This window comes from Stenella coeruleoalba (assembly GCF_951394435.1).
Source record: "Stenella coeruleoalba genome assembly, chromosome: 10".
Lineage (NCBI taxonomy): Eukaryota > Metazoa > Chordata > Mammalia > Artiodactyla > Delphinidae > Stenella > Stenella coeruleoalba.
In genome coordinates, this window is record NC_137156.1 from 34,664,975 (window position 1) to 34,681,306 (window position 16,332).

The window sequence follows — 16,332 nt, forward strand, 5'->3', positions numbered from 1 at the left end:
AAGGGGAAGAAGGGGGTTTCAGCCCCCTTGCCCTACTCTAACCCAGGAGACAGGTGGCTGCCCACTGAGCGGCAGGGCGAGGGATTCTGCAACGTGTGTATCTGTGTGTGAGAGACAGAAACAGACAGACAGCAGAGGGTCTGCATGTGTGGCTGGGCTGAGTCTCTGCGTATCCCAGGGTGGACATCTCCCAGGACCTTTCTGGTTTCTCCCTCCGTGCTTCCCTCAGCCACATGTCCCCCTGGCCCCCAATCCTTCAAAGCCCAGTGGCAGCCCTCCGGGGATAGGCCTCATGCCAGGGTCCAGCTGATCCCTATGGGACAAGACAGGCACCTCTCTGATCTGGGATTGCCTTTGAAGCTACCCGCCTTGCCGCACAATCGCCTTGCCTCGCCCCAGGCCAGCCAGGAGGTGCCGGCTCCCACCCTTTCCTGTGGGATGTGAGCTGGGTCCTCAGGCTGATGGGCCTGAGCTCTGGGCCCTGGAGGCCACTCAGCAGGCCGGGAGCTCCTGTGGCTGCCCTTCGTCTCCCCTCTCCTTCCTCTCCCTCCTCCCCACCTCCTGCCTGTGTTCAGGCTTGTCTGAAACAAGCCCCTGCCTGTACTCCCCCCACCCCCGGGCCTTCTGCAGCGTCCTGTGGTGCACACTTACCCGGGGCAAGTGTGAATTCCAGTTGCTTTTTTTCAATGTTGGAAGCATCCGGAGAGCCCACTGTTGCCTTTCATGACCCCTAAGGAACCACGGATCAGCTAAGATAATAAGGACCCACATGACTAAGTGTCTGCAGCGCTGAGCCCTGTGCTAAGCGTTCTCTTTAGAACTTAGAGAGGTGGGTCTCACTGTTCCCCACCTGCCTCTCCCATAGCACCGCAGTGAATTATGTATAATATACAAGCTTTAGAAAAGAAAATCTTTTAAAACCCAAGGCTTTTCGAGAGGAAACAAAGAGGGTGCCTGGTATTGGGAAAAGCTGGCCAAGGCCTTTCTGCTTCTGGCCAGTCTGTAAGGAGAGACAGAAGCTGGTGATCACTAGGCAGTGCTGTCCCCCCACCTGGGGCCTTGTTATGGGGTGTGTGTGCGTGTGTGTGTGTGTCAATGGATGGGGGAATGGATGGGACCCTTTTCTCAAAAGAAATTTAAGAATAGAAAGAGGAGACTCACCCAGGGATGCCCCCGGTGGGCATGGATGAAACGAGAGTAACCAGTGACCGAATGGTATCACCCTTCTGCCCGTGATTTCACCCTTGCAGAGGTGAAATCACCCAGCATCCCAACTTAGATCACAGCAGCTCTCTGGGAGAGGTTCCCCTACTGGTAAGCCCCACTTGAGTGTTGGAAAGGCTGAGGCTAGGCTCAGACACTGAGTCAGGCCCAAGTCTGGGATTCATCCCCAAGCCTTCTGATGCCAAGTTCCCATAGCGTCTTGTGGGAAGGCATGCTGGCTCCTGGGGATCTCATGACACCTCCCTACCCTTAGCTCTCTTTGGGTTTGGCCCGACTGATGCCCGCCAGGCCCTGCAGGGACCCGTGACTGCCTTGGTAATTTGGAACGGCCCTGTCCTAAGGCGAGGGGGTTGCGTGGACATTCTCGTTCCGTTTCCTAGTTCATCAGGCCTTCCTTTGCCACATCCTCGGCCAGAGGGGGCTCAGAGCAGATAAAACAAACCCCAGACCTGGAATCTTCCCCTCTCTTCCCTTCCCAAGGCTGGAAGGTCACCCAGGAGGTCTCGGGGTCCTTCGCCCTGCTTCCGGGGGCCTCGGCACCTGTTCAGGAGGCCTTCCTTTAGTGGTTGGTTTGATTTCCCCTCGGCCGCGACTGGGCAGCTCCCACACAACTGGTAGTTTGTAACAGACTGGGTCAGAAGGAAACTTCTTCCTACCACAGAGGTGCAGAATGTGATAAATGGCTTAACCAAGCATCCCGGACTCTGAGCTTCCACACTTTGTTGTTTCAGCCGCCAGACATATGTTTTTTTCTGGGAATACAGGAAATTATCTCTGCCCTTTGAGGGAGGGCAGAATTTTTTCTGCTTGTGTTTGGGGATTCCAGACCATTCCCTCATCCTGGGCACCCTCTGGCCCCCTGAGCTGGAATGAAAGAGATCGGCTGCTGAAACACTTTGATTGGTGGGGGGCGGGGGGAGAGGCGCATCTTCAGTGGAAATCCCTGAAATAAAATGTGGCTACCTTGTCCCAAGTGCAGGACCAAGGCCAAACTCTTAAGTCCCAGGACTAGGGTGGTGGAGCCAGACTGCCAGCATCCAGCCTCGCCACTTATTAGCTCTGTGACCTTTGGCAAGTGACCACCTCTTTGTGCCTGTTTCCTCATCTGTGTGTGTGAGGGGGACAGTACTGGTACTCATGTCATGAAGTGATTGTGATAATTAAATAAGGTGCTTTGAACCATACCTGGCGCATAGTAAGTACTCCATAAGCATTAGTATAAAATATTTTTCCTCATTAGAAAGATATACAGGGACTTCCCTGGTGGTCCAGTGGTCAAGAATCTGCCTTCCAATGCAGGGGACGTGGGTTTGATCCCTGGTCGGGGAACTAAGATCCCACATGCCTCGGGGAAACTAAGCCTGCGTGCTCTACAGCCCGCACGCCACAGCTGGAGAGAAGCCCACACGCCGCAACTAAGACCCGACACAGCCAAACAAATAAATTAATTAATTAAAAAAAAGAAAGATATACATTTTCATTATAGAAAGAGAAGAATATTCCACAGGTAAAAAGAAAAAAAATCGGGCTTCCCTGGTGGCTCAGTGGTTGAGAGTCCGCCTGCCGATGCAGGGGACACGGATTCGTGCCCCAGTCCGGGAAGATCCCACATGCCGCGGAGCGGCTGGGCCCGTCAGCCATGGCCGCTGAGCCTGCGCGTCCGGAGCCTGTGCTCCGCAACGGGAGAGGCCACAACAGTGAGAGGCCCGCATACTGCAAAAACAAAAAAAAAACAAAAAAGAAAAAAAAATCACTCATGATTACATCATCCAAAGAAGTCAGCAATATTTTAGTATATTTCCTCCCAAGAGGTTTTTCTACACATATTTGTACATGATGATCAGATTTTATATACACTTTTGCATCCTACTTTTTGTCACTTGCCATATCCCTGTGTTACTGATTGTAAATACAACATTTGATGAGGAGGAGCACAACATAATGTTTTTTGTTTTTTGACTGCGTGGCTTGCAGGATCTTAGTTCCCCAACCAGGAATTGAACCTGGGCCCTCAGCAGTGGGAGCGCAGAGTCCTAACCACCGGATGGTCAGGGAATTCCTGAACACAACATAATTTAACCGTCCTATTGCTGGACATTGAGATTATTTTTTATTTTTCGCTATATAGTGTGATGGGCATCTTTACGCGTAAAAGCCTTTTCTGCATTTGAGATTTCTTCCTCAGGCTAGTGGATATTTTTTCAGGTTTTCATACATATTGCCAAACTGCTCTTCCAAAGAGGATGTCCCAAGCTACATTCCGGCAGTTGCATTGAAGCTGCCTGGTACCAAAGACATTTTAAAGTCGTAGCCACACTTGGGTGGGGGAGGGGAGAGGGTAATTCATTCAACTTTTACATTCTTTAAGGTCTGCCCTCATTCTTACGTAAAATTTTAGTGAAAGTAGGACACACCTACAGGAAAGTGTACAAACTATTGAGTGAGCATCTGGATGTATTTTCATAAACTGGACACTCCCGTGTCACCAACCCCGGCATCATATTACAGAACATTCCTAGTCCCCACACCCACCCCAGGCTGTCCTATGCCACCTCCCTGTCACTCCCCCTGCAAGAGTAACCAGGATCCTAACTTCTAACACGCAAGATTCGCTTCCCCCGTTTTTGAACCGTCTGTACATCGATCGTGCTGTGTGCGTGTTTGCCTTCTTTTGTTTGCTGTTATGTCTGCAGGAGTCATCTGAGTTGTGTGTAGCAGTAGTTGGTTCACTTCCATCACTGAGCAGCGTTCCAGGGCATGGAGGTACCACAACTTCTTTATCCATCTTCCTGCTGATGGACGTTTGGGTGGTGTCCAGTTTTGGTCACTATGTATAGCGCTGCTGTGAACTTTCCGGTCTGTGTCCTCTGGTGCCCACACGGATGCTTTTCTGATGGGCAGATACTTAGGAAGGGAGTTGCTGGCTCATGGCGGCGACTATGTATTTTCTGCTTCCTGCTCGTATTTTTTTTTTTTTTGCGGTACGCGGGCCTCTCACTGTTGTGGCCTCTCCCGTTGCGGAGCACAGGCTCCGGACGCGCAGGCTCAGCGGCCATGGCTGACGGGCCCAGCCGCTCCGCGGCATGTGGGATCTTCCCGGACCGGGGCACGAACCCGTGTCCCCTGCATCGGCAGGTGGACTCAACCACTGCGCCACCAGGGAAGCCCTCTGCTCGTATTTTTAAAGAATCATCTGGAAGGCAGAAAAATCCCCAGGGCAGTTCAGGCCCCACAATTAATTGAAGGGAGGTGCCTCGGCTCAGGGCTTTTTGGGGGGCCCTCCATGAAAATCATGTCCCCTCCGAAGGCTTGTGTCAGGGCTGTAGTGGAAACTGAGTTAGGCCCTGGGTCCTGGCCCTCCAGCTCCAGCTGGCATGTGGCTTCTGACCCTGGCCTGTGCCTCCAGAGGCCACTCGGTATCCTCACCGGGGGTCCTCAGCTGGCCTCACAGCCATCGCGCTGAGCAGGGCAGGGCTCGGGCCACACTCCAGGTGGAGCTGGGGGGACCCAACTTCGGACATGACTGGAAGCAGGTTGGGCCCCTCACAAACCCCTAGAAGCTGCCCTACTTCCTTTTCCCTTGTTTTAAAAGAGTCGCACAAGTAACGCATCTTCACAGCCTAGGAGCTAAGTCTTCGAAAGTGGAATGAGAAACTATAAAAACCCCTCTTTCCCCCTCCCCACTCTACTGCCTCTCCCCAGAGGTAGCACAGTGAACAGTTTGGGGGTTGGGGGTGCCCGGATGAGTGGATAAAACGTGGGGGCTGTGAACCAGGCTGCCTGGTTCCAATTGCCCTCCTGCCACTTATCAGCTGTGTGACTTAGGGCCAGTGACTTCACCTCTCTGTGCCTCAGTTTCTCCCTGAAAATTGAAGGCAATAATAGTAGTCACTGCCTGGGGTTGTTGTGAGGAACAGATGAGTTAATAGTGGAAAAGCACCTAGCCCAGCCCTGACCCATGGCACGGATTCAGAGCATCTTGATTCTTCTAGTCTTTTCTACACTTTTACTCATTTCCTGCCTAAGTGGGCTCCGGCTGTACATTTTATTCTGCAGTTTGATTTGTCCACTCAGTGCTGTATCTCTGAGATCTTCTTTCCTATATCTGAGACCTTTCTGTTCTGGGACCCTCTTTCTCCTTGCGTCTCCTCATGGAGTCCACTGATTTCTCCCCATCTTTCCCCTCCCTCTGTCCACATCTTCCCTTGGAAAAGGTTCTGACCAGCCTGTTCACACTAAGGCGTAAATGACTGACGAGGGAGGCTGGTGTGAAACCACCTCAGGCCCCTGACCAGAGGAGGGCACAGCTTCGGAGGGGAGCCGGGAGCCGCCCGTTATCAACGCCTAAGGGCTGTTCTGTTAGGTGCGTTCTGCACACTCACTGCGTCTCCTTGAATCCTCACAACGACCCCAAGAGGCAGGTGCCATTACTGGCTCCATTTTACTGGGGAGGAAACCAAGGCACAGAGAGGTTAAGCGGCTTTCCCAGAGTCACCCAGCCAGTACGGGCAGAGCAGGCACTTCGGCCACCTCTGTCGACTGTGAAGTCCATTTTGGTCACAACTAAACTAGAACCCCGACGCAGCTTAGGGAAGGTAGAGGCAGGTGGGAGGTTCTGGGGGAGCCTCAGCAGAGGCGACCTGTGGACTCTGAGGGTGCAGATGGGGGCAGCTCTCATGGCCTCAGCTGCAACTTAAGCCCCTGCTATGTTTTCCATGCTACTGGGCAGAGGCAGGAATTCTCTGGAGCATCAGACCCCCTGGTCCCCTCAGGAGGAGGGGACAGGGGCGAAGGTTCTTCAGGGAAACACCCTAGCCCTAGGGTCTGCATCGTAGTGGGCACTCGAGTTCCCGGTGTTACCGAGTACATGCACGGTGGACCCTTTCCAGGCCTGGTGGGTCTGACGTCAGACAGTGGGGAGGGTCTGGGGCATTTTAGATCTCCCGTGTTCCTCCTCTCAGCCCTTCCTGACCAGACTGGGCACCGGGGGAGGCTGCGAGTGGCCCTTAGGCTTTGAGTGAGCAGGTGTGCTTGGGGGTTGGGGGGGTGTTAGCACCCCCAGGGTCTCTCTTGGACCACCCCATCGCCCTTGGATCCCCTCACCCCTCAACTCCCGCCCTTAACCCCACACCCATCCCACCTGGCCAGGCTGGGAGCCAGGGCAGGGGGCTGGGACTCTGCGGGTAGCAGCAGCTCTGCGAGGGGGGTGAAAACTTCAACAACAGGATTGGGGGTGGGAGAGTCCCCTTCTGTCAGAGGACCGGGGACAGGCTAAGGCTTCTGACACTCTTTGATACACAGACAGCTGAGGTTCATAATTCAATATCCTCCCCCAGGAGGCTCTCACAGACCCCGGCTGGGTGGTGGGGCAGGGATTCCTGCGTCCATTTTACAAGTGAGCAAACTGAGGCTGGCGCAGGCAGTGAGAGGCTGAGCAGGCTGAGCCCATGTTCTCACCCAGCACAGGATGGGCGCCCAGCCCTTTGTGAGAGAAACAAGGGGCTCGTTCTCCCTCAGTCCTCCCCGTGCCGGCTGGCACTGCCAGGCTCGGTGTCTGCACCCTCACCCCACCCCTGCCCCCATGGGCCAACTGAAGTTAGATTGTTCCTGAGGGGGAGGGGCTCGCTGCATTTGTGAGCGGGCAGGGGGTGCAGCTGCGAGGGGAGTGAGCTGGGCTGGGGTCAGAGCCTGTGAGGTCTGCAGGGCTGCAGTGCAGGCAAAGACAGGCTACCCCTCTGTAGGAGCACAGGACAGAGATGGAGACTGCAGATGTGTCCCTGCTACAGGACAGAGGAGGGGGGGAAAGGGTGTGTCTGCTCCTTTCTCCTTGGGAACTGTCCACAGGGAACTGGGCGGAGAGACCCCTGGGGCTGAGGCAGCCTCGTCACAAATTCGTGGCCTACAGGGACAGAGAAGGGAGGAAGGGAGGTAAGGTTAGGGCCGCTGAGTACTCAGCCCTCCAGCTGGGTAGCGCTGCTCCACTTTGCAGGGTGACTAGGAGCAGCCCTGGCTCGAGGGTCAGGTGGCTTGGGCGGCCCTGGGTCAACCAGATGTGCAACCTGGGACAAACGCCTTCCCAGCTCTAAATGGAGACATGATGGTCTGAAGACGCTTCACCCTCACCCACCATGAGCCGGGGAGCCAGAATGTGGGATTGGGTCCCAGCACTGTCCCCGCTGCCCGAGACCTAACCTCCCTGTGCTTCTGTTTCTCCTTATCTGTAGAAGGAGAATAATAACCAAAGCTACCAGATGGGGCTGTTTGAGGTTAAAGTGCTTGGAACAGTGCCCAGCACACAGTAAATACTCAGATAGATGCAAATTACTATTATTTCCATGATCCGGTGATTTTCACTGAATATATGCCAGTACCTTCCGCTAATGCTGACTTAGTCTGATGTCTGGCATTAGACAGAACATGTCAGCCTGTGCTGCTTTCCTTTGCCACCCCCAGAGGTCTGGTCTCATCCTTAGGACCTTGGGCACAGCTCTGGCGTCTGGTCTACGCTGTGGCTGACCCTCCAATCTTGTGCTGATCCATCGCTCACCCGCTTAGCCTGCCAAGTGCTGCACACTGTTGAAGACACATTATTTTCATTTAACGCTCTCACCAATCTTCTGAAACTCTTTACAGGTCAGGTAACTGAGGCTCAGAGAAGTTAAGTGACTTGCCCAAGGTCACACAGCAAAGAAGTGGCAGAACTGAGATTCAAGCCCTGTTTGTAGCACTTGCTCAACTACAAAGTTGTACTGCCTCTTGCAATATCGCTGAGAGGGGACCCTGCAGCCCCTGTCAGGACCTTATGGCATCTGGGCACCCCCAGGGCCCCTGCACCTCTCAGAGAGCCTCAGCCCATCCCAGCTGGGAAGGACCTTAGAAATCACCCAGTCCAACGTTTTCATCTTGTGGATGGGGAGATGGAGGCTCAGAGAGGGGGAGGGATGTGCCCAGGGTCACTCAGTGAGCTAGGGACAGAGTGCGACCAGCTGCAACACTCATTCTGTCCTGTCCTGCCCCCTTCCCAAACAGGCCTTAGTCCCCTGTCCTCCTGAGACCCTTCAAAGATCAGGGCTGATGTGCTGGGTGGTGGAAAGCTCTCCCTGGGCCCTGGGAGGACCAGGTGCCCTGCAGTGGCCCTCCCTGCGCAGGGTTACAGTGGCCTGAGGACTTGCCTTTCTCATTTACTGGCCTGTAGATGCCAGGAGCTCAGGGACTGCAGCTGGCTCGCTGCTGTATGGCCAATGCTGCTTCATAAATAGTAACCATTCCCTGCACACGTTCATAGAAGCCTGAGGCGCAGCAGTGAGCAAGACAGACAAAATGCCTGCCCTCAGGGGAGTTTGCATTCCTATTGACAAAGAGATAGAGAATGAATTGAAATAACTAAGCAAAAATGTGTAATATTTAAGATGGTGGTAAGTGACGTGGAGAAACAAAACAGGGAAGGAGCATAAAGTGGGGGGCGGGCTGGTGGGGGGTTTGCAGTTTTAAATAGGGTAGTCATGGAAGGTCTCTGTAAGGAGGTGACCCACTTGAGTGGTGGAGGTGAAGGAATGAGCCATGGTGGTGTCTGGGGGATGGGCACCTCAGGCGGAGGGAAGCGCAGGTGCAAAGGCCCTGAGGTAGGAAACATGCCTGGTATGTCTGAGGGATTGGGTGTGGCTGGAGCAGATGGAACACGGAGGAGAGTAAGAGATAATGGGGTCACAGGGATCATGAGGTGGGGACAGATCATAGAGGGCTTTTTATGGTGAGGACTTTGGTTTTTACACTGAGTGAAGCAGGAGCCATGGAGAGTTCTGAGCCGAAGGAGGGAGAGGATCCAACTTGGGTTTTAACAGCACCCCTCTGATTACTGAGTTGCAAGTAGAATGTCACGGGGCAGGAGGGAGCAGGAGGGAGTGTGACGTTAGGCGGCGCCTTCAGGAAGCCAGGTAAGGCAGAGCAGAGGCTGGGCTCACGCTGGTGGCAGCGAGGCAGTGGCAGAGGAGGATGTATCTGAGGTCAGCTCTGGAGGCTCACCAGGTGGCGTGAGAGAGAGAAAGGAGTCAAGGTTGACTTCAAGTCTGGGAGGCTGACCTGGAGGGAGTCTCCTCTGGCCCAAGAACCAGCAGACTTGGGTTTAAGTCTCTGTCACCCACTTGCTTGGTGACCTTGGGCACATCCCTCCCCCTCTCCTGTAAAATGTGGTTGCCCTTGTCCTGGCCCCTTCCCCGAGACCCCGTGCACTTGGTTATGTTTTTTGTTTGTTTGTTTTGGGCTGCACGGCGTGGCTTGGGGGATCTTAATTCCCTGACCAGGGATGGAACCCGGGCCCCCTGCAGTGGAAGCACAGAATCCTAGCCACCGGACCACCAGGGAAGTCCCAAGACCCCATGCGCGTTGAAGGGGACCGTGCCTCACAGCACTGCCCCCTCCCGTCCGCAGGGAGCCAGCGGCCACCATGGCGTCACGCATCGGCCTCCGCATGCAGCTCATGCGGGAGCAGGCGCAGCAGGAGGAGCAGCGGGAGCGCATGCAGCAGCAGGCCGTCGTGCATTACATGCAGCAGCAGCAGCAGCAGCAGCTGGGGGCGCCGCCCACCCCCGCCATCAACACCCCCGTCCACTTCCAGTCTCCGCCACCCGTGCCCGGGGAGGTGCTGAAGGTAAGGCCTGCTCCACCCTGTCCCTTCGCCCCGGTCCTTGGAGCCCCCGCCCTGAGCCCTTTACCTCCTCCCCGCTCCAGGTGCAGTCCTACCTGGAGAACCCCACCTCCTACCACCTGCAGCAGTCCCGGGACCAGAAGGTGCGGGAGTACCTGTCTGAGACCTACGGGAACAAGTTTGCTGCCCACATCAGCCCTGCTCAGGGCTCCCCAAAGCCCCTGCCAGCCGCCTCCCCGGGCGTGCGGGCCGGACACGTGCTGTCGTCCTCAGCCGGCAACAGTGCTCCCAACAGCCCCATGGCCATGCTGCACATCGGCTCCAACCCTGAGCGGGAGGTGAGTGAGGAGCTGGCCGGTGCCTGCCACCAGCAGAGCTGGGGCCACGTGCTGTGCTCCTGGGACTCCTAGTCTAATGGCAGAGGCAAGATACTGCCCTCAGGGAGCCCAGGTCTGAGGGGAGACGCGGCCCCGCCCTCGAGGAGCCCAGGTCTGAGGGGAGACACGGCCCCGCCCTCAGGGAGCCCCCGTCTGAGGGGAGACGCGGCCCCGCCCTCAGGGAGCCCCAGTCTCCCAGGAGAAACACCCCTACTTTGGAAACCTCTGCTGGGGAGAAACAGGAGACTCATGCAGGAATGCCCAGCACACTTGCAAAGCCATGTCCTGACAGCAGGTATATAAAGCCGTCTGCCTGGCCAGCTTGGCTCCTTGGGAAGAGCCCTGGCCTAGGCCTTGGGGCCTGGGGGACCTGGATAGCTCATCCTCTCTCTGGGTCTGTTTCCTTCCCCCCAGGTGAGCAGATGGGGTGAGGTGGGCACCAAGGTCCCTTCAGGTCAGTGGCTGTCCCAGTGCCCCCTTTCCCCTGCCTTTCTCCGAGTAGGCACCCCACAATATGGACTATTTTTTCCCTTTCAGTTTGATGTCATCGACAACATTATGTGTCTGGACGATGTCCTGGGCTTCATCAATCCCGAAACTCAGATTCCCAATACGGTATTGCTGGCCAGGGCGGGGTGGGTGTGTCAGAGGGAGGGGCAGTGGCCCTGCAGCGGCTGTGAGCCTGGAGAGAACTAGAATATCTCCTACAGAGATGAGAGTCACCTCCATCAAATCATGTGACGAGGGCCCAGGGTCCCGCAGAGCTGTGAATCCAGAGAGTGCACCGTAGCCTGCGTGCGTGGTGGGGCTTGGGGGGAGAGGTGGCTGGGGAGGGCTTCCTGGGTCGGAGCTGGGGCAGGAGGCACTGGTACTGAGGGGAGCAGTGTGGCCCCAGGAAGGCCTGGAGCTGATGAGTTTCTCTGAGATATGGGGCACCCTCTTCTACCAAGCCCAGGACCCAGAAAGCACAGGCCTGTGTCCCTCACTCCGAGGGGCAAGTGGTTTCAGGCTGGTTCGGTTCCCTCCCTCTGGCAGCCTCCTGGCAGCGTTGATGCTCTCTGGGCTTCCTGGGCAGAGGTGACAGGGCAGGTGGGAAGGGGTCAGGCTTGGAATCAAGAGGCCTCGATTCTGGCTTTGGCTGTGACTCTGGGAAGTCCCTTAAGTGTTCTGAGCCCCTGGGGATGATGCCTTCTACCCACGGGCTGGTGGGAAAATTAGATAAGGCAAGAAATTGGGGGCTAGCTCTGCACAAGGGGGACAGGTACTTACACTGAGCAGGTGGAATTGCAGGCGTCCCCTTCCCTTTTTTTTGGAGATCCCTGAACCTTAGCTGCTCACTCCTGCCCCTTGGGCCCCAGCCCATGCTGCTGAGGGAAGTCAAGGAGTCAGTCCTCAATCCCCGCTGCCTGGTGACAGTGCCCAGGGGCTCATCAGGAGTTGGCAGGGGCCAGTGGGTCGGAAGCCTGCTGCCAGCAGGGGCATCGGGGGCTGGGAGGCCAGGGAGGAGGGCACAGCGTCTGGCCCCTTTAGTGGGGGCCAGGGTACCCTGCAGGGTTCTGGGCCTGTGATTTGCTCTGCGTGAATGTGTGGCAGGAACTGGGAAGATCTTTCCAGAGCTCAAACCTGTCCCTGTGGGGCCCGTTTAAACCCCCAATGGCTGCTCATCACCAAGTCCCGGGGTCTCTGCAGGTGGAACCTGCCCTCCGGAGTCCGGCAGGATCTCCCCCCACTCCCCTACCACCACTGCGCTCCTTTGGCATGAGGTGCTTGTGACCTCATGCTGTGTCCAGGCTGCTTCCCTGCTCAGCCATCCCCCAGCCCATAGTGCCCTTCCTCACCACGCCCTCTGGAAACCTTCCAGATACTCCAGAATAGATTAGGTGCCCCTCCCCTTGACTTCCAAAGGCCCTGGGGGAAATCCTCTCACCCACTATCTCCTCTCTCTCCAGCTGCTTCCCAGCGCTGGCTGGTTGCTCCTTGAGGGCAGGGGCTGCCTCTTATTCAGCTCTGGACTCTGCCCTGGGTGACCCCAGCACAGCCTCCCCCAGTGTCCCAGGGAATCCTGGGACGATGGGCCCTGGGGAGAGCCCCCCGAAGACAGGGGGCTGCTCATCGGGTACCCTTCCCCACCTCACCCTGCAGCTGCCCCTGTCCAGCAGTCACCTAAATGTGTACAGTGGAGACCCCCAGGTCACCACCTCCCTGGTGGGCGTCACCAGCAGCTCCTGCCCAGCCGACCTGACCCAGAAGCGAGAGCTTACAGGTACCAGCCCGCTGCTTCCCTGCGCCCCAGCTCCCGAGTCCTGCCGCTGCCCTTCCCCTCCCAGCTCCTCTCTCCTCTCCTGTTCTCCAGATGCTGAGAGCCGGGCCCTGGCCAAGGAGCGACAGAAGAAAGACAATCACAACCTCAGTGAGTTTCCCCAGCCCCTCTTCCTCCCCTCACCTGGGCTGGCTCAAAAGCCACTCTCTGACCTGCACAGCTTCTAGGAAGGATTCCCTACCCAAGGCTTTAAAATCCTGGCTTTGGTGCGACTGGGTTCAGCACAGCCCTCTTCCCGTTAGCCCTTTCTAGGAAGGGGTGGGAGAGGCACTCCAGGGAGGGGATATTCATGAAATTCCCAGCACTTCAGAGGGAATGAGTTTATCAGATTGTTTTCTTTAGGACGTGGAGTCTGGGAAGGAGTTCTGGGCAGTGGAGAGAGAGAGAGTCTTCCCCAGGCAGCTTCGCCCGCTACAGCCTGACCCCCTTAGCTGTGTCCGACCTGCCCCTGACCCCCTCACCCCCGTAGAAATCCCATTTGGTTGGTCACCCATTCCTTCCCAGAAGGACTAAGGCATCCCTGCTTGGGCTGGACCCTTCGTCCCAGGTGGGGTCCTCACCCCCCTAATGGCCCCTCCTGGAATTTGTTACTTTTAGTTGAAAGGAGACGGAGGTTCAACATCAATGACCGCATCAAGGAGCTGGGAATGCTGATCCCCAAGGCCAACGACTTGTGAGTGGCTTTCCTGGAGGAAGGGAAGGGAGGGCAGCAGCTCACAGGTATTACCTGCTGGTCGCCAGGGGGAAGGGATGGGAAGAGAATCCCTTGGTTGCTGCCTCAAAGAGCTTATCATCTATTTGGGAAAGAAGATTCCTCCCTCCCCCAAATAAGGAAGGCTCAAGACTAGAGGAGCAGATGTCCCAGAAGTGAGGGTGGGGTCAGGGGTACTTCCTGAAGGAGGAGTCATGCTGGGAAAGTTTGGCAAGGCCACAGGACTGGTGCAGAGGTGGTCCAGGGACAGGAGTAGTGAGAGTCAAGGGTGACTGTGGGTGTGGGTTTTGGTGGCAGGAATGGGAGGCCTGGGGAAGGAGGCTGCTCCAAATTGCTTGGTTCCTGGGATTAGTGACGTGGGTGGTAGCACCACAGTTACCTGGGAAGGCCGTTCTGTGCAGATGGAGATCAGCCTCCTTCATAAGTAGGGGTTGGCTGGATCTGGGATTTGGGGCAAAGTTGGGAGAGGCGACATGAGCTCCGAACAGGGTTTTACTTCCACCCACTAAACTCCTGGCAAATACTTGCCCCCTCCCCTGAGCATGCACCTCTGATTCTACCTGGCCTACAGGGATGTGCGCTGGAACAAGGGCACCATCCTCAAGGCCTCTGTTGATTACATCCGGAGGATGCAGAAGGACCTGCAGAAGTCCCGGGAGCTGGAGAACCACTCTCGGCGCCTGGAGATGACCAACAAGCAGCTCTGGCTCCGCATCCAGGTCTGGCCCCTGAACTTGGACTTCTTGGGTAGCTCTGACTCCTGACCCCTGGCCTGAGTCCTGACCCCAGGGGCAGTGCTTATACTTCTGAAGTTGGAGACATGGGGATGATGCCCATGAGGAGGGAGGACGTATCAGTCAGGATGTTATAGCTTGGTAACAAACAATCCCCAGCAGCTTTAAGCAACAGATGTCAGTTGGAGGGCCTGTTCCGTGAGACCCTCATTCTGGGACCCAAGCTGACGGACAGGCACATCTAGAGCTGGCTCTTAAAGCCATGTGTCGCCCTTAGGGTGACACTTGTCCCTTCTGCTCACATTTCCTCCATCAGTGCAAGCACATGCCTATACCTAACGTCAAGGGGGCAGGAAAGGGCAAACCTACCCCTGTGGGAGGCAGAGAGCTGGGACTTTATGGTGGGTAATGCTAAGAATCACCACAGGGGACAAGAGAAAGAACAAAGGCTTGGGAGAGTCCATCCTACCACCTAGAGCTGCCAATCCTGGCTCTGTGTTGAAGGCCTCTGTTCTCTTTGGACCTGAGGCTGGTCACCTATACAAAGGGCAGCTGGACTACAGCTTAAAATTCTTCTATTTCTTATGGTAGATAATACAATTCACATTACAGTCCAGCACACATGGCCATACTCAAAGTGAAAAACCAAAGTTTCATGAAAGAACCCTCATCCTTAATAGATGAAGTGCATTCTGATAGTTTCTCGTCTAGTCTAATCTAGGCAAGTCTGTTTCAATTAAAAAAATAGAAAGCTGGTCTAAGGCTCACTGTAGTGGTTTCCCAACCCACTCATGAGTTGCGACTTGTAGTTTGAAAAAACGCTGGTCTAGACTCTAGAGCTACCCTGTGCTTCCTCCCAGCTGAGACATTTTGTGGTCTTGGGTGCCACAAAGGGAGGGGCAAGGGCTGCAGTGGAGGTGGGGGGCGGGCAACGGGTGCCCACGGGTGTGCGCCTCCAGCCTCTGTCTGCCGCACCTGCAGGAGCTGGAGATGCAGGCTCGAGTGCACGGCCTCCCCACCACCTCACCCTCGGGCATGAACATGGCTGAGCTGGCCCAGCAGGTGGTGAAGCAGGAGCTACCCAGCGAGGAGGGTCCGGGGGAGGCCCTGCTGCTGGGGGCCGAGGTCCCCGACCCTGAGCCACTGCCGGCTCTGCCCCCCCAGGCCCAGCTGCCCCCGCCAGCCCAGCCAGCCCAGCCACCGTCCCCATTCCACCACCTGGACTTCAGCCACAGCCTGAGCTTTGGGGGCGGGGGCAACGAAGGGCCCCCGGGCTACCCCGAACCTCTGGGGCCAGAGCATGGCTCCCCGTTCCCCAACCTGTCCAAGAAGGATCTGGACCTCATGCTCCTGGACGACTCACTGCTGCCGCTGGCCTCCGACCCCCTCTTCTCCACCATGTCCCCCGCGGCCTCCAAAGCCAGCAGCCGCAGGAGCAGCTTCAGCATGGAGGAGGGCGACGTGCTGTGACCGGGGCCACGGGGGTGGGCCTGGGGGGGGGAGAGCCAGGGCCACCTCCCTCCCACCCTCCAGCCTGTACTTGTGTGTGAAGTAGCCCCTGCCCTGCCTCACTCCGCCCTGTCGGCCCCCTGTTTGGGCTTAGTGCCCTTGGCAGTCCGTGGGGTCGGAAGCCCCCCACCCAGGGGCAGCCCTCTTGATGGGGCTGGGCAGAGATAGGCCTTCAGCCCGGCTCCCGGAGGTGACATCATGAGGGTGAGGGAGGATACAGGGTGTGCTGGAGGTAAGACGAGGTCTTACCTTCTGAGCCTGGTCCCCCCACCGATGAAGGAGGACTCGTTGGAACCAGGGGTCCAGACGTTCCTTCTTGGAGGCAGTGACTGGTCCAGGGGGTGCCCAGGCCTGCCTTTCTGGACTCTGATGGCAACAAGCCCGTCCTCCAGCCTGGCACTCCCCGCACCCCCCTTTGGTGCTAACAGCTCTCCACCAAGTGGTGTGAGGGCGGGGGTGGCCAGAAGAGGAGGCGCTGGGTTCAAGTTAGAGTGGGGTCACTGCTGGAAGAGCAGCTCCCCTCCAGTCTCCCCACTTTGCGCCTTTAGTAAACACTGTGCTTTGTACCTGTTTGTCCTGTCTCTTTGGAGGGGGGTCTGGGGACAACAGAGATGGGAGGATTCAACCCAGTGGGCTCCTTTCTGGATTCAGAGTTCAGACGCCCCCATGGGGATCAGGGAAGGGGGATACAGGCAGGAGGGACTGAGTCCATCACCTAGTTTCCCCCAACTCCCCAGCCCTGCCCCATGGGAAGCTGGAGATCTAGCCTTACTTAGGTGGCTCGGGAGCTGCCGGGGGGCCTTGTCCCTCCT

General features: G+C 56.7%; 1 protein-coding gene across 1 annotated transcript; it reads left to right on the top strand.

The window, feature by feature from the left end:
- Nucleotides 1–9,655: 9,655 nt before the first annotated feature.
- On the top strand, nucleotides 9,656–16,074 carry TFEB (transcription factor EB). Its single transcript, XM_079934075.1, has 8 exons — nucleotides 9,656–9,871; nucleotides 9,952–10,206; nucleotides 10,783–10,860; nucleotides 12,388–12,508; nucleotides 12,599–12,655; nucleotides 13,163–13,238; nucleotides 13,849–13,996; nucleotides 14,993–16,074. Exons 1-8 carry the CDS (start codon nucleotides 9,668–9,670, stop codon nucleotides 15,479–15,481), a joined length of 1,428 nt encoding a protein of 475 aa, XP_079790201.1. The 5' UTR covers nucleotides 9,656–9,667; the 3' UTR covers nucleotides 15,482–16,074.
- The last annotated feature ends 258 nt before the right edge of the window (nucleotides 16,075–16,332 follow it).